The sequence below is a fragment of the Copidosoma floridanum genome, unplaced genomic scaffold, assembly GCF_036245765.1.
Source record: "Copidosoma floridanum isolate Cflo_tuat_1 unplaced genomic scaffold, Cflo_Japanese_pri ptg000006l, whole genome shotgun sequence".
NCBI classification, from domain to species: domain Eukaryota; kingdom Metazoa; phylum Arthropoda; class Insecta; order Hymenoptera; family Encyrtidae; genus Copidosoma; species Copidosoma floridanum.
In genome coordinates this window covers 5,711,344-5,735,933 of record NW_028321883.1, presented here as the reverse complement: position 1 = coordinate 5,735,933, position 24,590 = coordinate 5,711,344, and the positions used below count along the sequence as shown (strand labels likewise).

Genomic DNA, 24,590 nt, shown 5'->3' with positions numbered 1-24,590 from the left:
GGGGCGTTACTGTCGATTTACTGGTGATGTGATCCGCAATCTCACCAGCAGTAAAGCAGACGACGTCGGTCTACTTGCTTTTTTTCGTGACATTTTCTCATGTAAACAAAGCAAAGCAGACGATAGAATGTCGGAAAATGTCACGAAAAAGAGCAAGTAGACCGACGTCGTCTGCTTTACTGCTGGTGAGATTGCGGATCACATCACCAGTAAATCGACAGTAGCGCCCCCAACCACGCAACGTTGTCACGTCGTACATATGTAACTGCTGGCGGCGATTGCGGATTACACCCACTGTTAGTATAACTATACATGGTAGTGTTCGCCAACACTAGTAGAATAACTATATTTAGTATTCGACTCTCATTCGCCATCTGCTGGATGTTGAAGGAAGCAGCCTAAAGATTTCACGAAAATTACGCTTACATGGGACCACCTGTTATCTTACACCGTGTCCGTGTTCTTTGCTTATAGCTTATCGAGCATTTGCGAGCAAAGGTCCTTGGCTGGATACATGGAAATTTTCTGAGTCTAGAGGTATTAATGCAGGCATATTTTTTTGTGAGAACAACGCCGATTAGTGAACAGTTTGAACGGGCATGCTTTGTTTGTCACCTAAAGATTGTATCAAGTGCTTAAATTAATTATTTTTTATCATTTTAGTTATCACTGTTAATATCCATTTGATAATAAAGAAAACGTTTACAAGTAGATAGACTTGTTTGTCAAGGATATTTTTTGTCAATAAAAGATATAAAAAATAAGCGAAAGATGTCGGATGAAAAAAAGGTAGTTAACTGTAACCTTAATCTGTTTACTTTAATTTTTTTTTTTTATTGATCGAAGCAAATTTTTATTACCTGTCATACAGGATGCCAAAGAATCGGAGCATATAAATTTAAAGGTTCTGGGCCAAGATAGCGGCGTGGTTCAATTTAAAATTAAAAAGCATACTCCATTGAGGAAATTGATGAATGCATATTGTGACCGAGCAGTATGTCTAAATATATTTCAACTTTATTAATTTGAATAAATAATTTTCTTAGTTATAAATGCCTTGTTTTTGTAATTTGTTACTATCAAATATAGGGATTAGCCATAGCTGCTGTGCGATTTCGATTTGATGGGCAGCCCATTCATGAACTGGATACACCCTCGACTTTAGAAATGGAAGAAGGTGACACAATAGAAGTTTATCAACAGCAGACAGGAGGCAAATTTTAATATAAGTTTTTGTTTTATTTCATTTTTTTTAAAATCTCTCTACCCATGTTCAAAATAAGTTATAATTAATTTTATGTATACGTACACTCTGAAGTCTTGAAGCTGTTGTTCCAAGGAGACAAGTTCTTAACGTTATCTTTTAGTGTAATATTAAAGTTATGAATGAAATAAAGACCAACTTTTATACAATTCTTTCTTATATGTTGTATACTCTATACTGTTTGATTGAATGTACACTAGGTTTGTCGATTTATCCTCCAACATTAGTGGCATAAATTTTTTTGTATTTTTTCAATTTAATGGGTGTTGAAATGATGTTTCCATCTGAAGAATGCAGTTGGTAGTTTATAGAATAATTCATTACTTTAAACATGTACATACCAATTAGAATAATCTTTAAAAAAAAAAATCTATACAAGTACAATAATTAGAAGAGTTATCCTTAAAAAAAAAATTTATACAAGAGTAAGTATTTAAATAGAACAGTTGTTAATGTACACATCTGGCTCTCTGCTGGCACAAAGACATTAGCGCTCTTAACATAAATTGTCTTCTAGATAACTGCCTTACTTGTTTCAAAAAAGCCTCTAAATCAATAATAGCTCCTCGTAATCCTTCTGCAAGATAGTAAATTGCATCCTCTGTAGCAGCTTCTTCCACAAAAGCATTTAACATTCTGTAAATTGCAAAACGTAACAGTTTAACATGTTTAAATAAAGAATTATTACTTTAATTTCGATAAATCAACTCTTACTCACTGTTTGTACAAAGGAGCAACAGGCGTTACAGCTTCGTCAACATCGATTGACCGATTATTTGCAAGTTTTAGCACTTCTTTTTCTAATTTTATTTCTTTTTCCTGTAAAATTTCAACGTTTCTTTCTAGTTCCGACTTTTCCTTATGATACTTGTTAAATATTTCAGATAAACGCAAAGAACCGTTTGACAGTTCTTGTTGTGTTCGTCTTAATGTTTCAAGCTCTGCTAGTAATTGAGAATGTTGCTCTCTAAGCTTGCGGCGTAATTTGTCACCTATTGCTGATAACAGAGATGCTCTAATGTGTTCTTCTGTAATGGTACCTGTACTGCCTGAGCTTGTAGGTGTGGAAGTTGACTGAAAAATAATAATTCATCCTTTAAAGGGTTTTTGTTGTTTTACTACTAAAATTAGTCCTATGTTGCTTAACGCTTTTAAATTGTAAATTTTAAATACATTATCAGACGTTTTGTTTTTCTGTTTATTTATTCAAGAATCTTAAGGAAATTCGCCATTTAAGTACAACTTATGCTGTACGAAGTAGAGCTTTTAACACTTAATTAAGGAGGCTTGGGCGATTTTGAATTAAATGCTGGCTAGGTCTGAAATTCAGAGATTATATAGATAAAGTTTGCTAGATTTTTTTAGGAAAACAAAATAGGTAGGTCAACACATTTATTTTCGAGAAAATCGCTTGTGAAAATTCGTCATTTTAACACGCAACCTTACGGAACCCGAAATTCAATAGACTACCGTACCGCAATAAAAAGCTGTGGGCCCACACATTAAATTGGTACATGTACTTGAAAGTATAAAGAATCTATTATTTAAAAAAAAAAATAGGATCAACACGTTAAATTTTGAGAAAATAGCGAGGAAAACATCGAACATGAGAATTGTTTTGTTCAGGTACTGTAAGTGCGCATGCGCTGTACATTCATAAACATACAAGCATGAAAATTTAAGTCTAACACAAGTATAGGTATATAATAGCAGATGAGAGCAAGAGAGTACAGTGTTGTCAGCTTTATCGTGGCAGGGCCGTCATCTTTACACAAGGTACCTTGGAAAAACTAATAAATTTTTTAATATCGATTTTCCGAATGACTTTTCCGCGTTTTATTGCTATTTTGTTCACACATGTGTATAATCAAAATTATTTACAGAGTGGCTAGTCAGCGCCCTGGGTTATTGGGTGATAGGCGTTTGTGTTATTAAATATTTTTTATTTAACAGAGGGGACAGTAATCGCCTTGGGTCATTTGGTGATAGGCGCTTGTGTTACTCAAAGTTCTCTATTTAACAGAGTAGACAGTAATTGTTTCGGGTCATTGGCTGTTAGGCGCTTGTGATATTAAAAGTTTTTTATTCATAAAAGTAAACAGTTATCGCCTCGGGTCATTGAATGATGGGTGCTTGTGTAATTTAAAATTATTTGTTCAACAGAGTGGCCAGTAGGCGCCTAAAGACACCGAGTGATAGTCACTTGTGTTATTAATAGAATTATTTATTTAACACAGTGGTCAGCGAGCGCCTGGGTCATTGAATGATAGGTACTTGTGTTATTTATAATTATTTATTTAACAGAGTAGCCAGTAGGCACCTACATACACTGAGTGACAGGCACTCGTGGTATTAATAAAATTGTTTATTTAACAGAGTTGCCAGTAAGTTTTTTCGTTTATCAGGTGATAGGCGCTTGTGTTATTGAAAATTATTTATTTAACAGAGTGGCCAGTAATTACTTTGGGTCTTTGGGTGATAGGCGCTTGTGTTATTAAAAGTTCTCTATTTAACAGAGTTGACAGTAATTGCTTCGGGTCATTAGGTGATAGGCGCTTGTGTTATTAAGAATTATTCATTTAATAGAGTGGTAAGTCAGCGTCTGGGTCATTGGGGAATAGGCGCATGTGTTATTAAATGTTTTTTATTCAACAGAGGGGACAGTAATCGCCTCGGGTCATTGGTTGATAGGCGCTTGTGTTATTAAATGATTTTTATTTAACAGAGGGGACAGTAAGCGCCTTGGGTAATTGGGTAATAGGCGCTTGTGATACTAAAAGTTCTTTATTTAAGGAGGCTTGGGCAATTTTGAATTAAATGCTGGCTAGGTCTGAAATTCAGAGATTATATAGATAAAGTTTGCTAGATTTTTTTAGGAAAACAAAATAGGTAGGTCAACACATTTATTTTCGAAAAAATCGCTTGTGAAAATTCGTCATTTTAACACGCAACCTTACGGAACCCGAAATTCAATAGACTACCGTACCGCAATAAAAAGCTGTGGGCCCACACATTAAATTGGTACATGTACTTGAAAGTATAAAGAATCTATTATTAAAAAAAAAAAAATAGGATCAACACGTTAAATTTTGAGAAAATAGCGAGGAAAACATCGAACATGAGAATTGTTTTGTTCAGGTACTGTAAGTGCGCATGCGCTGTACATTCATAAACATACAAGCATGAAAATTTAAGTCTAACACAAGTATAGGTATATAATAGCAGATGAGAGCAAGAGAGTACAGTGTTGTCAGCTTTATCGTGGCAGGGCCGTCATCTTTACACAAGGTACCTTGGAAAAACTAATAAATTTTTTAATATCGATTTTCCGAATGACTTTTCCGCGTTTTATTGCTATTTTGTTCACACATGTGTATAATCAAAATGATTATAAAAAAAATATTACAAAGAATCATTTGTATGACAAGTACCCCACAGGGGCCCCTCAATAGATACGACACCAAACGCTCAAGCCTCCTTAACTGGCAGCGCCCAAAGCCAGAACCGCTTAGAAAAATTGCATTAAACATCTTTTTAATACGAATACGTTTGGAGCACTTACATCATTCGGGAGCGAGTTTCATAGTTTTTTGTGTTAATAGTGTACATAATTTCGCGTAGAGCTAGTTTCGACAATTGCTCTATGGTTCCTAACTGGGCGAATGGGTACTTGACAACTCCTTACGAAAAGTTTACTGCAGAACTCGCAATGCTACCAACATGACCAGGGGCAGAGATTAGTAGAGAGATTGCAGACTTGTGAAGTTGGCGCCCGTAAATATTAAATATTAATATTTTGCACCTATTCAGGGCTTAAACAATTCCTCCTTACTTGCGGATTTATCCTCCACTTGAATTTTTATTTGCGGATCAATAGTTTGCGAGATATTTGCAAAATAAAAAGTCGAAAATGGGCGCGGCGCTGAAGTATAAAAAACTTTGTTTTAAGTGCTAAATTGGGTTAAAATCCAATTCTACCTGTACAATTCGATTCCTCCTCATTTGCGGATTACGGAGGTATATAAATTAATGTAATTAAATGTCACAAAGTTTGTAAATAATGAATTTAATTATTGAGTGAGAGAATCTAGTAACTTTTGTCTAGTGACTTTTGGTCCAGTGCACCGTTCCTGTTGTTCGGTACATGTCGTTTCCTCCGTACAGCGGGTTCTACAAAATATTTATGAGAATAGAAAACTTTAGTAGGTATTAATCTATTAATTATTAGTTATTAGTTATTCAGCTTTTGAGTCAATACACACACACACATACATTACATACTTGAAACTCAAAGAAAATATTATTTGTCAATAGATACAGATTTTTCATCTTGAGAATCTAATATCTGGAATCTATTGTGGCAAACACTGTGGACTAATATTTATTCATTACGCGCGAAATTTTAATATTTGTTGTTATTCAAGAAACAAATAACAACACAACTAAAAAGTAGCAGTACAGCTATCATTACAATACAAGCCACAGCTAAGTAAGCACACAAGTCATAATTTTGTTTGGACAAGTTTTAGAAAACAGCTCAAGCATTCAAATTTCACGCGTAAATGATCAATCAGGCGAATTGAAGATCAAGTTACCGACCAGTGGAAACGGATAAAAGTGACACAGGCTGTGTTCGCCTAAGGCTCTGTTTGTTATTAAGTCTGTTAAGGTCACGTGATCATTTATCATAAGTGCGAGGGAGACAGCATGATGTCACCGTCTCACTCGCACTTATCATAAATGATCACGTGACCTTAACATACTACAAACGGAGCCTATGCAAACACAGCCCCAGTAATAAATTTAAAAGTACTCAATTTTAAAAAATGTTTATTAAATGGGTTTACTCTAGATTGCATAGTCATCGAAAAATGTGTTTGTGTGTGTGTATTTACCCAAAGGCTGAATAACTAATAACTAATAATTAATAGATTAATACCTACTAAAGTTTTCTATTCTCATAAATATTTTGTAGAACCCGCTGTACGGAGGAAACGACATGTACCGAACAACAGGAACGGTGCACTGGACCAAAAGTCACTAGACAAAAGTTACTAGATTCTCTCACTCAATAATTAAATTCATTATTTACAAACTTTGTGACATTTAATTACATTAATTTATATACCTCCGTAATCCGCAAATGAGGAGGAATCGAATCGTACAGGTAGAATTGGATTTTAACCCAATTTAGCACTTAAAACAAAGTTTTTTATACTTCAGCGCCGCGCCCATTTTCGACTTTTTATTTTGCAAATATCTCGCAAACTATTGATCCGCAAATAAAAATTCAAGTGAAGGATAAATCCGCAAGTAAAGAGGAATCGTTTAAGCCCTGAATGGGTACAAAATATTAATATTTAATATTTACGGGCGCCAACTTCACAAGTCTAGAGATTGCTGACTGCAATGCTACGGCGCGAGTTCACTTTTGGCCACTGTTTCGAGCGCCCCGTCGCGGCCAAGCGGTCGAACCAGGCACACATATTTTTTTTTTTTAATTGAGAAGCGTGGAGGGAGTATACCGAGTGTGTGCCTACGGATTCGCGTGGAAATGGGCATGTAGGCACATAGGTACTTTGGTGACGCGTGGAAGGGGTATACTGAATATGTGCCTACGGAGAGAGGAGTGATGCATGGAAATGCCGACTACAGCTATCTTACTAATATATAAAGCAAAGTCGCTAAAACCGTTGTAATCGCTAACCGCGAAAACTACTGAACCGATTTTGCTGAAATTTTGCACACTGATTCATGATACTTCCTAGATGGTTATAGTATAGTTTTTATCTTAAAAAATTTAATAACAATAGCAATAAATGAGCTCAAAGTTTTGCAAAAATACGCCAGCTTTTCACTTTAGTTCAGTAAAATCCGCTAGGTGGCGTCGACATAAAATCGAAGCTACCTGCAACATAATTAAATAAGTGTGGTTATAATAGGCCGGAGCGTATCGTCAGATCTGTAGTCGAGCTTCGGCAGCTCATTAAGCTGTGCAGAGAATGCTGGTGATAGTCCTGCAGCTGGGTATCCCGGTTACGGACGACACTCTTCTCTAAGGGGCAAGGGACCCAAGTGTCCCTTCACCCTGAATCTCGACGAGTGCGATCAAAGAAAAATAAATAAATTCCAACCCATGCCGTCTCTGCCATCCCACCTGGTGTAGTTAAAGAATTTGTGGCTACAAATGTAAGCAAGGAAAAACAGCTCTAATGGGCACGGGAAGCCACAACGGCTACCTTCTTGGAAGTGGCGTCCCCAACGCGCTTACCCACATGTTCCCGTCTAAAGATGCGCAATTGAGCAGTTGGTTATCTGGGGAACGACCCGAGATGAGATATTCTTTGGTCAGCGGCGTACCTCCCTCCATCACAGTCTCCGTACATCGAGACTCCCAGGGTAAGAATCAAGCAACCCGTAGCCAGCTCTTCATCATCAGGAATAATAATAAAAAATAGCCTGGAAGTTTCACCACTGGCGCTTTTTAGGGCCATTATAAGTATTTACGTTCCCTACTTAACCATCAATTTCATCGGTTCTTTTTAGGGGCCACCTTAGTGTAAACTACCTTGCCAACAAATACATTTTTATTACCATTTCCGGAAGCGATTCGTCAACTGAAAGACTATATTAACTAAAGACGGGCACTATTAAACCAAGTCAGCTATTCACTGGCAGACGTCACCTGCGGAGTTGTTCTTCGCAAGGCTGGGAAACCCGGTGACCGACGACTCTATATTACCCTCTCGACTCTAAGCATTCAACCAGGAATCACTGATCCTCTCCAAGGTCTGCGCTGGGCAAACCTATAAAAGCTATAAAGGAAAAAAAAACTTGAGCCAACGGGACAGCCTCCACTGGACAAGTATCACTAACCAATCTCCCCATCTAAGATCACCAAAACAACTAAATCTGCAAAATAAAAAAGGTGCTTTAGACACCAACGTCTTTGACGTTATACCGGGAGACGTTGGGAAAGAGCACTACAACTAGCCCCAAAGCTTCGGACTTAGTAATTTTTCTCTCAATCAGTCTGGGTCTTCAACAGTAAGCCAGAGAAGATCATCCTGAGGTATCCAGGCAGTCACAATTGCTGTTAACTGCAGTCAAAAAAGAGTTAACTTAAGAAGCTCACCGGTCTTTTTTAGGGCCATCGGACGTCGAACTACCTTGCCAACAAATGTATTAAAATTAACAAAGTTGACTGAAAATAGCCTTTAGGGGTCATAAAAGTCGTAAGCATACCAATAGTCGCAAAAGGGTATATTGGAAAGAAAACCTCAAATGTATCTAATGAATACAATTTGAGGCGTCAAGAAACTGACGCAGAAAATTTATCGAGATTGAAACAGCAGCGTCAAAATCGTCAACTTAAGAGTCCATTACGTGAGAGATCAGCTTTTCATTGTACCCTCACAGCAATCTCTGAAATCTTTAAAGATCCTACTTCAGATTTTTTAATGAGTAGAAAATGTATTTGTGTTTTTGTGGCAATAAAAATGTTGGGTTTAAGGTCCAGGACTTTGTTGCTCTGGTAATAAAATTGTGAGATATAAGAAAAAACAATTTTTTTTTAATATAAATTTTTTGGGGGTTTTAAATCTTAACAGCTTTAAAAAATAGCCCTTTTCGTGAATTACACAGAAGAAACCAAATCAACAACTTCTTATAGCCATCGATTATTTTACGGCATAAAGAACGCACAGTACTTTTCAGAATAATTATTTTTTTGAATTTGTACACCTTATTATTTGACCAAATAAACTATATGGATTCCGAAAAAATATGTTTTTAATAAGAAGATTTTTGTTCTGAGATGTATCGGGAATTTGTGTAAAATTTTCTAACTAAAAATGTTTCACATTACGTGTCAACACACTACGGTGTTTTATTTAGTAAGTCTCGGGCGAAGCCGAGACGGGGGGCTGCTAGTATAACTATATATACCCGCGTATATCATAGCGAAAGAAAGCGACGAGTCTTTCTTGCTACTAACTTCTTAACTAAGATCTTAGAAATTAAGGGGAAATAGAGAAGAAAAAAAGATTTCACATCTAATATTTGTAAAATAAAAAACCTATTCTTTTATTTAACAATTCTCTATAACATATAAAAGCTTAAGAGAGGCTAGCCATATTATTTTTCGAAAATTAGATCATACAAATAAATGTTTACGCAATTGGAAGCTCAGATTTTCAAGGCATTTATTTTTTAGTTCTTCTTATACTTTGGATTTTCGTTTAGTACTGCGTATCAAAGTACGTTGAAAAAATATTTAGCTTGAAATATTTTTTGAGGTTGATAGTATGGCTATAAGCACCTTAAATTTAAATTATTAATTTTACTTATCATAATCGCTATGAACTGTTGGCCAAGCTCCGGAGGGTATCAATGAACATATGTGACTTTAGGTTATATGAGGTCCGAAGTTTGAATAGGTGAGATGGCTAGGGCTTATGCCTTCGACGGCATATTTTGGCGATTTGGGGTTCAATTCTGATTGCCGTTGGATTTTTTTTTTTTTTTTTTAATATAATTCAGTATTCTATTTCAATTTCTTAATGCAACTTTCATTTTAATTTATGAATATTGTCAACACTTTTTTTTCGGGCACGTTAAAAAAATTTTATTTTTAATACTGTGTCACATACATAGAATCCTACGCAACAACTGACTATTAAATAATTCATTACGTTAATAGTTATAGCTGGCAAGGCTCATTCATAATTTTAAAAGTAATAATTTGAATGATAGTAACATTGATAACTAACTAAATACTTGGTAGATCATATAAATCTTTATGTGAGTATTCGTATGCTTGCATGTGTGTGATCTCAGACTTTTTGACCGATGTCAATGATTCAGGACTCAGCAGGATTACTTTTTCATATTGTTACGATGGCTTGGGAAAAACAATCGTCATAGCTTTTTAAGGTTGTCATACCTTTTGACGATGTCTTGATTTTTTTAAGCAGATTGTTGTATTATTCAGGTGAAAAAAATATTCTTATACATATTTTAGTTTTACTTAGGGAAAATTCAAACAATTACATTTTTTTAAATCTCTCCATACGTTATACAGTTTTATTTTGAACAATATAACAATTTTTTTTCTTTCGATTCATGCATTCAAAATTAGTATTTCAATAAGATTGATAGAACAATTCCCTAATTTGTAATTTTAATTAAATTTTTAACAAGATCTTATTTCATACTGTACGAAAAAACCACATTTTCTATTTTTGCACACTCCATAAGAGTTTTTTTTATAGGATAATTTCTACTTTAATGTGATAAATATTATGATTTCATTGACAGGTTTTACACATCTGAGCTTGTAATTTATATATGTACATTTTAATACTTACTGTAGCTAAAAAAAATAAATGTAGTTTGGTTTGTTCTTAAATATCTTATACGATTGTTTCATTAAAAAAAACTTTAGATTGCAATAAATTACTGAAACTTTTAATTTGCTAATCAACATAATTTAATATTGTTAAATGAATTTCTACCTGCAGAGAAAATACTGAAACATTTAACGATAGCTTTTTAGAGTGTCAGAAAACTGAGTGGATTTTTGAAGATTTTGCACTAAAAATTTGCTTATTTAAAGTAAGGCCCGATTTTTATTCATAATTTAGGATGTGGTTCAAATTTTTTTTTAAGTCTTACAATTTCTTGAATCTCTGAATGATGTCGGCGGGTCAGCGCAAGAAATAGTCTTTAGAGTAGAAGACATGAAAGAGCTTTTTTAAATCAAGAGGAAAAAAGGGTTTCTTTGAGTAAATTTTTTTTTCTTTAACTTTAAGTTGGCAACAGAAGTATGTATGTTTATATGCATAAATTAATTAAGCATTACTTAATAACACTGTGGTCAATCTTTATGTAACATAGGTCACTTACTGGCCACGTTGTTGAATAATTAATACAACATTTATTAATAATAGAAAAGCATATTACCACATGATACGGAGTATGTACAATCTACTATATCAATACAAATTATTGCTTCATTTATGTGATTATACGCCAGAAAGCACTCCGCTTTTATTCTGTATTTCTCAATAGCTTCCAATGACTTGTTAATCGAAAATTTTAATTTTTTTATACAAATTTCTATATTAAAAAAAAGAATCTAAGCTTATTGTTTCACATAATTTTTTTTATTAGAGGGTACAATGTTACCAATAAACTAATTTTCAGTGCAAAATTTGGGAAGAATTCACACAATTATTTAACACTTTAAATCGCTACCGAGAAACATATTACTGCTTTCTCAGCAATAAAAAAAATCGAAAAATTATTCAAATAAGCGTTTAAAAGTACATATAAATTAAAATGTTAGACTAGTTAAATTTGTTAAGGAAAGCATAGTATTTATTTTATTAAAATAAAATTATTGTTTGATGGAAAAAAAAATAAAAGATCTAAAAACTTTATGGAAAGAAAAAAAATACAAATTAAGCAATTCGGGCTCTATAAAATGAAATTATTTCGAAAATTGAATTGATATTACAAATAAGGAAATTGTTGTATCAATTTCAATAATATGTACAGTTTGCATGGATTTATCAAAGCCACTGGTGCAATTTAGATTGTAGGATTTGACATAATTTTAATATCTATGTGCTGACAGCATAAAAATTTTAGGCACCCATTTTTTTTGATTGAAAAAAATATGATTGTAGAAATTTACTAGTAATAATTGTTGAGGAAATTATTAAAACGAAAGTAAATTTTTTGGGCCTTTGGCTATTTTCTCTTGTAAACTGGATGCTTATAAATTTTGGGAAGTTTGAAACCATTTAAATTTTATTCATAACCTTAAAAATCATTTGTTTGGTATCATAAAATTATGAATGAGCCTTGCTATCGTTAAATGTTTCAGTATTTTCTCTGCAGGTAGAAATTCATTTAACAATATTAAATTATGTTGATTAGCAAATTAAAAGTTTCAGTAATTTATTGCAATCTAAAGTTTTTTTTAATGAAACAATCGTATAAGATATTTAAGAACAAACCAAACTACATTTATTTTTTTTAGCTACAGTAAGTATTAAAATGTACATATATAAATTACAAGCTCAGATGTGTAAAACCTGTCAATGAAATCATAATATTTATCACATTAAAGTAGAAATTATCCTATAAAAAAAACTCTTATGGAGTGTGCAAAAATAGAAAATGTGGTTTTTTCGTACAGTATGAAATAAGATCTTGTTAAAAATTTAATTAAAATTACAAATTAGGGAATTGTTCTATCAATCTTATTGAAATACTAATTTTGAATGCATGAATCGAAAGAAAAAAAATTGTTTTATTGTTCAAAATAAAACTGTATAACGTATGGAGAGATTAAAAAAAATGTATTTGTTTGAATTTTCCCTAAGTAAAACTAAAATATGTATAAGAATATTTTTTTCACCTGAATAATACAACAATCTGCTTAAAAAAATCAAGACATCGTCAAGAGGTATGACAACCTTAAAAAGCTATGACGATTGTTTTTCCCAAGCCATCGTAACAATATGAAAAAGTAATCCTGCTGAGTCCTGAATCATTGACATCGGTCAAAAAGTCTGAGATCACACACATGCAAGCATACGAATACTCACATAAAGATTTATATGATCTACCAAGTATTTAGTTAGTTATCAATGTTACTATCATTCAAATTATTACTTTTAAAATTATGAATGAGCCTCGCCAGCTATAACTATTAACGTAATAAATTATTTAATAGTCAGTTGTTGCGTAGGATTCTATGTATGTGACACAGTATTAAAAATAAAATTTTTTTAACGTGCCCGAAAAAAAAGTGTTGACAATATTCATAAATTAAAATGAAAGTTGCATTAAGAAATTGAAATAGAATACTGAATTATATTAAAAAAAAAAAAAAAATCCAACGGCAATCAGAATTGAACCCCAAATCGCCAAAATATGCCGTCGAAGGCATAAGCCCTAGCCATCTCACCTATTCAAACTTCGGACCTCATATAACCTAAAGTCACATATGTTCATTGATACCCTCCGGAGCTTGGCCAACAGTTCATAGCGATTATGATAAGTAAAAATAATAATTTAAATTTAAGGTGCTTATAGCCATACTATCAACCTCAAAAAATATTTCAAGCTAAATATTTTTTCAACGTACTTTGATACGCAGTACTAAACGAAAATCCAAAGTATAAGAAGAACTAAAAAATAAATGCCTTGAAAATCTGAGCTTCCAATCGCGTAAACATTTATTTGTATGATCTAATTTTCGAAAAATAATATGGCTAGCCTCTCTTAAGCTTTCATATGTTATAGAGAATTGTTAAATGAAAGAATAGATTTTTTATTTTACAAATATTAGATGTGAAATATTTTTTTCTTCTCTATTTCCCCTTAATTTCTAAGACCTTAGTTAAGAAGTTAGTAGCGAGAAAGACTCGTCGCTTTCTTTCGCTATGATATACGCGGGTATATACAGTTATATAGCTGTAGTCGGCATTTCCATGCATCACTCCTCTCTCCGTAGGCACATATTCAGTTTACCCCTTCCACGCGTCACCAAAGTACCTATGTGCCTACATGCCCATTTCCACGCGAATCCGTAGGCACACACTCGGTATACCCCCTCCACGCTTCTCAAATAAAAAAAAAAATATGTGTGCCTGGTTCGACCGCTTGGCCGCGACGGGGCGCTCGGAACAGTGGCCAAAAGTGAACTCGAGCCGTAGCATTGCAGTCAGCAATCTCTCTACTAATCTCTGACCAGGGGCATCTTAAGACATTCTGGTGTTCTGATGGGCAACTAACCCCTATCTTCAAACATCAGCTGAGATCTCAGCTAAGATCTCACCTGACAATTTTTGAAACAAGGTCTCACAGAGACTAGTTATTTTTTCGTTTCTAATGATTTCCAGTCGTTTGGTATATAAAAGTAGAGATCACATTTTTAAATGTTTTTCACTTATTTTAAATCAGGACTTATTTTTCAAAAATAATCTTTAAAAGAAAAAAATTTTTTTTTTCTCATAAAAAATGACACCTTTTCCGTTACCTTAATATTAACATAAGTTTCAGCAAAACCTATTTATCAGATACGAAGCTATGAAAGACATTTTTGTGGATCTAATATTATGGAAACCACTACAAAATGGTTAAGTTTTATTTGACAATTACCAAGATGAAAGTCACCAAGAAGTGCTTGAGGAGTTGAATTCCATAAGCTATGTACGACACTACAATACATTAGGCTGCGCCACATTTTTTATTAAAAATGGCTAAGACCACAAAACACGCGCTTCTATGTGGATAAGAATGTGCATCATAAAAGGGTTTCACGAGGTATAATACGAAGGTAATAAGTAGGGTTACCACCTCTCCCAATTTCAGCGGAAGACTCCCGAAATCCTATTATTTCTCCCGACTCCTGATTTTAAATTTAAACTCCCGACTTTTTGGCTTTTGTAAATAGATGTATTGAAAAAAAAAAAAAAAATCGATACTTACAATTAATTTACTTTTTTTTTTTTTTTAAATTGATACATGCACGCATTCGAGTGTTAAGTGTCAAAGCGACATACTAGTTTCGTTCGGGCGTGGGACAACCAATCAATAACCAATGAGAGCAAAATGGACAAGTTCGCAATAGCTCTGATTGGCTCTTTCTATCGCACAGAATTTATTGCGGAGCTCTAATACGTACCATGGGACTGCACCCTTAGGCTGCACATCTATACACGCGCATAAGCTCAGCTTACTCACTGTTTGTGCTTGACACCTGGTAATGGCGACACAGGCTCGAGTTAGAGAAAAGACGAGCTTACAGCCAATAAATAGAGAAGAAGAAGCTGAAGAAGGAGACTGCGATCTGTTCTGTACAGCCAATGCCCTGAATTAATACCAGCGGAATTAATACAAGCCGATCCAACACTTTTACGTGTAAATAGTTAGTAGTACGAAATGTACATAACCAAAATATCGAATAGTTAATTCGTAGTTGTAAGTACTTATTATGAAGATGTTAAATTTAAATATGCATGTCTCAATAATAAATTATTCATTAAATTACTACTTTCACGTTTTAAAATTTTGTAGTTTGACAGAAGACATAATGAAATTTATAAATTGCTACGCCAATGATGTTTTGTAATTTGTAATAATATTTATAACATAGATATATCTTTTTTTTTAGATGACTCTAATACTATGTGAAAATCTAAAGTGCCTAGTCTATGATTTATAGTTTTTCAACCAAAAAAGAAATGAATTATTTGATCCTATTTTAAGAACTTGTCTAAAATTGTTGAAGAATGGAAAAAGTAGATGATTATAATTCACTAAAATCCAGCAGAATGAAACGTGCAAAATATCATACATCGTTTAATGATGATTGGATTAAAAATTCTAAGTATAGTAGCTGGTTACGAAAATTAGATGATAAGACTGGTAGATGCATTAATTGTCAAACTAATTTCACTGTTAAGTGGGAAGGAGAAATTGCAGTAAAAAAACACCTGGATTCAAACAATCATAAAATGATTCAAAGTAACCTAAAAAAAAATTCTCTTATAAGTCAATTTTTATTATCTGACTCACACTCTAATAATCTTAAAGTTACTCAAATTGAACTTATGTCAATTTATCATGGACTACGTCATCATCACAGTTACCTTAGTACGGATTGTGGAATTAAACTAAATGCAAAAATTTATGGTGATTCGAAACTTTCAAAGCAAGTACACTGTGGGAGAACTAAATCTGAGGCGATTGTTAAGAATGTACTTGCTCCTAAATCAGTAGAGATGATAATTAATGATCTTAAGATTTCCAATATGAGTCCTGTTTATTTTTTCATTGCTAGTGACGCATCAAATAAAGGTAACCAAAAACTTTTTCCGATCACAGTTCGTTATTTTACAATCAACAGCGGAATTCAAGATAAACTGCTAGATTTTATAGAAGATTCCAGGGAGGGTGCTAAAGACATATTTTTAAACATCACAAACTGCTTAGAATTTCACCAATTAAAGCTTACGTCAGTTTCATCTTATTCTGCTGATAATGCGCCAGTCAACTATGGAATACACAACTCTGTGTTTCAAAAATTATCGGAAACATCACCAGGAATTGTCAAAGCAAACTGTTGTTGTCACGTTATTCATAACGCAGGTCGTAAAGCTTGTGCAGCACTTTCTTTCGACATTGAAACTTTAGTACTAAAAGTTTATGCTGAATTTTCTTCCAGTGCTAAGAATTTAAGTACTTTAAAATCATTTTTTGAAGACTTTGACTGAGAGTGTCATAAAATTATTCGGCATGTTGGAACACGATGGTTATCTTTATTCAAATGCGTAGATCGATTGATTTTAAATTGGCCCGCTTTAAAATCATATTTCATCTCAGTAGGAAAGGAAGACTGTGAGCCAGCAATCTGGAAATTTATTTGTAATGAAGATGAAGTAACGAATGATCTCTCAAGTTAAATAACATTTCCCGAGATTTACTTGTATTTTGTGCATCATTATATGAACGTTTCAACTGAATCTATTTTGATTTTAGAAAAAAAGGATCTGACTAGTACATATTTACACAATATAATGTGTCAGCTAAAAGAAAAAATACAACATAGATTGAATTCAAATTTTTACGGAGCAAAAATTAAACAAGCTTTGATTTACTTAACACAGAATCAACAAAAACAATTTATAACTGAAGCTAATAAGTTCTACGTAAAAAACATTAAATTATCTAAATGAATTTTATGACTTTGATAATAGTTATTTTCAATATTTTTCAATTTTCAATCTTAAGACACACATTGATTATGAAAAAGTTTTAAATTTAGCCCAGATGTTAGCTGTCAAAATTAATAAAGACAAAATATTCGATGAAATTGGTGCAGTTAATTCGATTCGTGAGAAAGTAAATGTAATGGATATCCCCATTGACAAAAAGTGGTGTGAGATTTATAAATATCTTGATTCAAGTGAATTAATAAGGATCGTTAGTAAAGTATTGTCAATACCTAAAAGCAATGCTTTTGTTGAAAGGATTATTTCAATAATGAAAAATTTATGGACTGAAGAGAGAAATAATTTAAGTGTTGAGATGATAAAGGCTGAATTATGTGTAAGAATAAATTATAACATGAACTGTTCTGAATTTTTAGAGTTTATTAGTAGGCCTAACCAAAAAGCTTTACTCGAAAGTTGTAAAAAAACTACTAAATATGACTTTAAAAAATTTGATAAAGTATAAATAACTAAGTTCTTTAACAAGACACTGTGATTGATAAAAATGAAAAAATGTTAAATTCATGATTATGTTTTTTTATTGAATAAAATATAAAATACATATTTCTAATTCGAGTATTTATTTATAATAAATCCAAATATTTAAATTATATATATAAATCACCTCTACAAATCTATCACATGACTTCGTGATACTTTGTATATATATATATATATATATATATATATATATATATATATATATATATATATATAGTGCGGAAGTGCGAAGACTGGATAAGGCTGAAAAAAAGCTCTCGAATATTTGGGACTTGGATATAAACCAAGTCGATTACAAAAAAAAATAAGAGTGTCAAAAAAAAATGCCAGAGCAAAAGATTAAAAAAATTTAGTTACTTCGGCAAAATCAAAAAATGATGATGACGTGATCGAAGCAGAAAATCTTTTAAAATCCAACTATGTTACAAATTTCTTATATTCCGTGCGATTTATATTAAAGAGGTTTGGGAAAAAAGTTTAAAATGGAGAAATGTGACAAAAAAATGTATGTTATATTCGAGGATTTTAGGAGAATTACATGAACTTTTTCAGATTTTTCGCCAGGGAAAATTTTTGAGAAAAAAATTATTACATATTGACAGTTTAACACGGTCTCTTATGAGATAGCAAGGTTAGGTTTACTTTTTAATTGAAATTAAGGTATATTCTAAATGTGTGAGAGTAAAAAAAAACATTTTCGTAAATAACTTGGTACAAAAGGAAGATGCTCGACAAAAAAATCAAGCCTTGCCAGGCATTTTTCAAAAATATAAGCAGTTGCAGTCGTACAGTTTCAAGTTTGTGGGGTGCAAGAGGAGGTGCGCGGTAAAGGGGGCCCAGATGCGCGAACAGGGGGGACTCCGCGTTCCTCGCCTCTGAATGATACTCCCAAACTTCCTTAAATTAATGTGATTAAATTATGATGAATCGCATGTTTGGTTATGTTTAAGTGCTATAATTTGTTTTATTTATAACGAATTTTTTAGGTGCTACTACAGAAATATCAATCAATAATAATAATGAGTTTCAAGGGCTATTTTTTTGTACGAAGGAAATGAAAGAAAACACGTCGAAATTTCCTGAAATTTTACTAATCGACGGAACTTACAAAATTAAATAAAAAATATACTCTTGTACTAATAGCCATCGAAGATAGTGATGGGCGCACACAGATTGTGGGAGTAGGTATTTTAAGAAACGAAACCAAATCTGTTATGAGATGGTTCATCAATTCTTTCTACAAAACAAATTTTGATGCTTGTCAAAAAACGGTTGGCGTTATGAGCGACAAAGATATGACAGAGCGAAATGTGATAAAAGAAATTTTTAGAAACATTAAACTTTTTATGAGTCAATTCCACACTTTACGAACGTTTTTTCGAGAAATTTGCAATAAGAAAATGGGAATTATCACAACAGAGAGAGAAGAATCATTGAAAATAATTGAGAAAATAGTGAAAAGTGAGAGTGAGAAAGAATACTATGAAAATTACAAAGAACTACAAAAAAAAATCTCCTAGTGCTGTTTTGGATTACTTTAATAAAAATTGGCACCCAATAAAAGAAAAGTGGACAGTTTATAGTATTTTTAAAGCAAACTTTGGGAATTTAACGAATAATAGAATAGAAAGTATTAACAGTAAACTCAAAAATTTTTTAAATAAATACAATTTACTGTGCCAGTTCATCAAAGATTTTTTCGAGTGGATGGAATACAGGTTTACAGAATCGACGTATATAGGTATACAAAGAAAATTAAATTGAGCAATATAAAGCTATTATATAAAAATTTACTAACAAATTATGCCTCACAAAAAGTTGAAAATCAGCTGAATAAATTACATAACATTCAGCAAAATCAACTATGCTCAACAAGAATGCTATTTCAACATGAAAAATGAGATATGTATTTCAATACCAATGCTGTGCCGATGTATAGACTGTTGGATCATGAATTTACCACGCTGTCACATATTCACTGCCCGTCAAGTTTTCGAGTTACCACTTTTTGCCAAGAATTTATATGACCAGCGATGGTGGGACATAAAAAATAATTATTTTCTGGATAATGCACGTACAAACCCCGAATTTTATAGAAACTTGACAACAATGCCAACAAATAACATTCAATAGTTAAAACCCTCGAAAAAATTAAGTATAAACAAAAAAAGAAAAGAGATTAAATTAAGAACAGATGAACTGATAGAATTAAAATTTTTTTAAAATGATTTTAAGTACAACAAAAATATTAGAATTTTGGATAATATGATAAAGTACCTAAAAGACAATTCAGATAGAAGAATTGATGTGGAATATGAAAAATCTGTTAAAACATTTGTCGAAGATACAGTAACTACAAATGAAGTTGAGCGGTCACTTCAAGAGTTAAGTCTCATATCTCAAGTAATAAAAAATGTAAATGTTACATTAGATAAAGGTCGAACGCCAAAAGCTTCAAAAATTATTGGGAGAGTAAAAGGATCTCTAGACTGTCGTATGCGTTACAAAAAAAAAATACTAAAATTAATTTTAAAAAAGGAACTATTCGTTTTTAGCTAGAAGTAAAACCAGTGGACAGTGGGTGCTTGGATACCCAAGTAAGAAGTTATACTTCTATAAAATTATATGGCAGATAATATAACTAAAAATATAAATTTACGTTCTATGAAACAATATTGTGTACGAAAATGGTGCAATTATCGTTGGATAGAGTATGCCTACGTTAGTTGGGTGTGGCTTAAATATTTTAATATCTAATGAGTTGACGATTATAAACAATATATTACGGTACAATACAATAAAAATAATATATAGGCTGGCCAGTACAAGACCGTGAGCTTTCATCGAATCTTCCGGGGATTTCAGAACAACTTGCTACTGCCTACGCTGATTACATCTGTAACGTCATGCCCACATCTATCACAGACGATCTCACACTTATTCCTCGTCCATATTTAATACCCAAAATATAATTGTATACAGAAAATTAATAAAAACCATCCTGTAGTATAGCTTTCTTGAATAGGGTAGTATTACATGCCAGTGAATATCCCTTTAAGACGTTCATCACACATAGGTTTTTTGACAGATATTATTCAAACGTTAAACGTATATTGAAATAGCTTAAAAAATACCAAAAAAAATTGCAGCTCGTTTGACTGTGCCATTATTTTTATACCTTACATTTAAAAAAATCGATATTGGACATGTAACCTTATGAAAATATAACGTTAAATAGCATATATGATTTGTAGAAATCTTCTAATTGTTTGGGTACAAAAGATTACTTTTAGATAAATCTATCGAATTTTCAAGTAGACCTACAAATTGGTTTTCAAACTAATTTAGAAAGAGGGTATGAAGTGTGCGTAAAAGCATGTATGTGAGAACATCCACATAAGAAAAACAATTGCTAGCTTTACTGCACACTTTAGCGTTCCTCTCACTTCTCTAAACTTTTTCCCCAGTAACTGTGTGAAGAACGTCCTTAAGTCAAAAAATCACTCTAACTACGAATGCAAAATTTTGAAAAAATAGAAAAAATAATATAAACAACTTAAATTTTAGTTACAAAAATTGTTCAAATCTTATCTGAAAGGTAAATGCACGATACATAAAACTGAACTAAATTGTAGACATACAATAAAATAAATTTTCCTACTAATTGTTCGCGATTTACAATTTTTTTTCAGTCGCAACAATTGCAAAAATAACAACAATTAATCAACAATTTTACATAAGTTACTCTACCACACAACTTACAAGTACAAGTTCACGTGACTCTCGTAATATATATAGTCACTTGGGGGAAAAATAACATAGGCCTTATGGGTGCAATTTATCATTTTTTTTTTACACGTTCAACGATTGTAATACGATAACAGCCTTTCAATAACATATTTTTGAGGAGATGACAATACCTTAGATATTTTTTTCCAACTCAATTAGTCTTTTGCAGCTTAAAACTTTCCTTTAAAAGTGCGAAAACGCACATTTAACCTTACCGAAATTCTGCTTATTTTCCTATATGTAGTCGGGAACGGGAGAACTTTGTACAGGTTAAATGTGCGTTTTCGCACTTTCAAAGGAAAGTTTTAAGCTGCAAAAGACTAATTGAGTTGGGAAAAATAGCTAAGGCATTGTTATCTCCTTAGAAATATGTTTTTGAAAGGCTTTTATCGTATTACAATCGTTAAACGTGTAAAAAAAATAAAAATAGAATTGCACCCATAAGGCATGTGTTATTTTTCCCCCAAGCGACTGTATATACCGCGACAGTCACATGACCTTTTGGAATCCCAATACTAGACAACGTTTGCCTAGCAGACAAAAACTTACACATATACGAAAAAGCTCACAGTAAATAAAAGAAATGACACTGCTTTATCGACCGACGTCGTTTCATCTCTATAGATATCAGTGATAATGGCCCCAAACGTTTGAAGTTTAAGGCCGCTCTCTCAGCCAATTCACGAGTATTTGCTTTAAGTAATCTGTCCCTCATAGCGTCCGCACGTGACAAGTCATAACGTGTGTATAAGCATCGGTAGTATATGATGTACAGGTACACATCTATGTCTCAATAAATAATTCGTACTAGTAAGAAAAGATTACGTATAATGAGAGGACGTACCACTACAAGGAAATTGTAAACATAAGTGTACGTTGCAGTTGATTAAGCTCACTACAGTCGGTGATATTATGTATATATATACGTATGCAAAGATACGTGTCTATGAATAGCATTCATAGGATTAGATATAATTAAAGAACGTATCTTTAAGTGTACGTACCTTCAAGGGGGTACATATACGTACGCATAAGCCAAAGTACGTATCTTTAAGTGCACGTACCTGTAAGGGGGTAAATATACGTATGTATAAATCAAAGTACGTATCTATAAACGTCTTCAGCTGAAAGGGTTAATATACGTAGGTAGGGGGAGACTGGGTACGGTTGTGCCAAAGGACGCGCACAGTGGGTAAAATCGGGTTTTTTTTCTCTAAATCGTAAATCGCCAGAACGGAGAAAGATAGAACGATAAAACTTTTTGGAGCTTGTAGCTTATTGAACTAGGAATAGAGAAAAACTATAGTCAACACTGGCGAGTTATTTCCTAACCTACAAAAACTGTTGAAATCACGTGAAAAAAAATTTTTTTTTTAATTCAAAACGTAAATCTATTAGACAAATAAATATAGAACCATAAGACTTCTTGGAGCTAGTAGCTTCTGTATCAAGGAATACAGAAAAATTACTAGAAATGTTTTCCAAAGGTTTCCTAACCTATAAAACTGTTGGAATCACGTGAAAAGTTGTTATTTTTTCAGTGAAAATCGTAAATCTCTCAAGCACATGAATATAGTACCATGAAACTTTCTGTAGCTAGTAAATCCTGTATATAGGAATACAGAAAAATTACTAGAAATATTTTTCAGAGGTTTCCTAACCTATAAAACTGTTGGAATCACGTGGGAAATTGATATTTTTTCAATTAAAATCGTAAATCTCTCAAGCACATGAATATAGTACCATGAAACTTTCTGTAGCTAGTAAATCCTGTATATAGGAATACAGAAAAATTACTAGAAATATTTTCCAGAGGTTTCCTACCCTATAAAACTGTTGGAATCACGTGAAAAGTTGTTATTTTTTCAATTTAAAACGTAAATCTATTAGACAAATAAATATAGAACCATAAAACTTCTTGGAGCTTGTAGCTCCAGTATCAAGGAATAGAGAAAAATCATGAGAAATATTTTTCAGATATTTCTTAACCTATAAAACTGTTGGAATCACGTGAAAAAATTAGCATTGTTTTATTCAAAATCGTAAATCTCTTAAACAAATACTGATAAAACGAAATAACTTTACCTAGCTAGTAGCTTTTGAAATGAGGAATATAGGAAATTCGTCCAAAATTCTTTTTATAATGTGATAGAATATTTTTATTGGCCATGATTCTTAATGTGATTATCTTCCAAGTAATTATAAAACTCTAGCGTTAAAATAATTTGTTAATTTCAAATTGTAAACTAATAATTATTCAACAAATAGAGATGCACTACATTTGATTCTTAATAGACAATAGATGGAGAAATACGTTTATTGCATTTATGAGATTGTTTCTGCAGGTCATTTTAAACAATAAGTTTCAAAGGTATACAGTAATTGATACCGTGTAGTCTGGTTCCAAAATTTCAGGTATTTTAACAACCCTGAACGGTGTATTTATTTCATGTAACTTTCAATCATTTGGTTTTAAAGACATTTACTAAACGATAATTTATTGTATTACCTTAACGGGCATGCAATTAATATTTGTTTCTTGTATTATTTTAAAAACGCACTTTTTGGTTTAATAGTTCTAATTACTAGATCGCAATGATACTTATATATACACTAATGTACAGACGCATAGACGATAAAACTTATTACTAGTCACAAAATACGTAATTGAAATAGTTCCAGAACACATAGTATGTGTCAATTTAATTATTTCATGGTCATGCAGTAAGTTCTTTATAAATTTGGGCTGAAGATTACGTTTTTTTTTTATCATCGAACCGGTACGATATACGACAAAATTGTTAGTAAGCACTCGACATGTAACTATTATTATATATCTTTATTCATATATATGGTATATATTTTTTAATCGACATTTATTAAGAATAAAAGTATTATTCCTCGAGTTTTATTATTGGGCTAGGATGAGCCCATCTCTGCATAAGTTGCTTATTCATGGTTGCCAAGTTGCAAGAATATTTCCATTACCATTAATCTACTACTCTGAGGATAGTAACGAAGCTTCGCATAAACTGTATCGAAAAAATATGATACTACATGCAAGACAGAGTAGTAGAGAAAATAGACTCCTAGATAATTTTAATCGAACTGTTTATATAACAGATCCTGTAATCGCAACAATAAACACTAAAAAAGATGGCAAGAAAAGGAAAAGATGTATAGAAAAAAATTCTTAGTTAAGAGGTAAAGCCGTGCAATTTTTGTTTCATTAATTGTTCGTTATC

The 24,590-nt window shown here is 32.4% G+C and overlaps 2 protein-coding genes across 7 annotated transcripts in view; one reads left to right on the top strand and one right to left on the bottom strand.

Moving 5' to 3' along the window:
* Positions 1-454: 454 nt before the first annotated feature.
* Positions 455-1,413, top strand: Sumo (Small ubiquitin like modifier). Its single transcript, XM_014361005.2, has 4 exons — positions 455-537; positions 664-789; positions 872-994; positions 1,090-1,413. Exons 2-4 carry the CDS (start codon positions 772-774, stop codon positions 1,222-1,224), a joined length of 276 nt encoding a protein of 91 aa, XP_014216491.1. The 5' UTR covers positions 455-537; positions 664-771; the 3' UTR covers positions 1,225-1,413.
* A 152-nt stretch (positions 1,414-1,565) lies between these two features.
* The window catches only part of TSG101 (tumor susceptibility gene 101), a 155,678-nt gene continuing 132,653 nt past the window's right edge, over positions 1,566-24,590 (bottom strand). For all 6 annotated transcript variants that reach the window (XM_089598384.1, XM_089598385.1, XM_089598383.1 and 3 more), the window contains exons 8-9: positions 1,983-2,338; positions 1,566-1,900 (exon numbers count right to left, since the gene is read on the bottom strand). In XM_089598384.1, the coding sequence (XP_089454510.1) occupies positions 1,714-1,900; positions 1,983-2,338 (543 nt within the window). In that variant the 3' untranslated portion in view covers positions 1,566-1,713. The remainder of the gene's footprint in view (positions 1,901-1,982; positions 2,339-24,590) is intronic.

Coding starts and splice junctions, on each gene's coding strand:
- Sumo (XM_014361005.2), top strand. Junction 995..1,089: donor ATGCATATTGTGACCGAGCA/GTATGTCTAAAT, acceptor TATCAAATATAG/GGATTAGCCATAGCTGCTGT.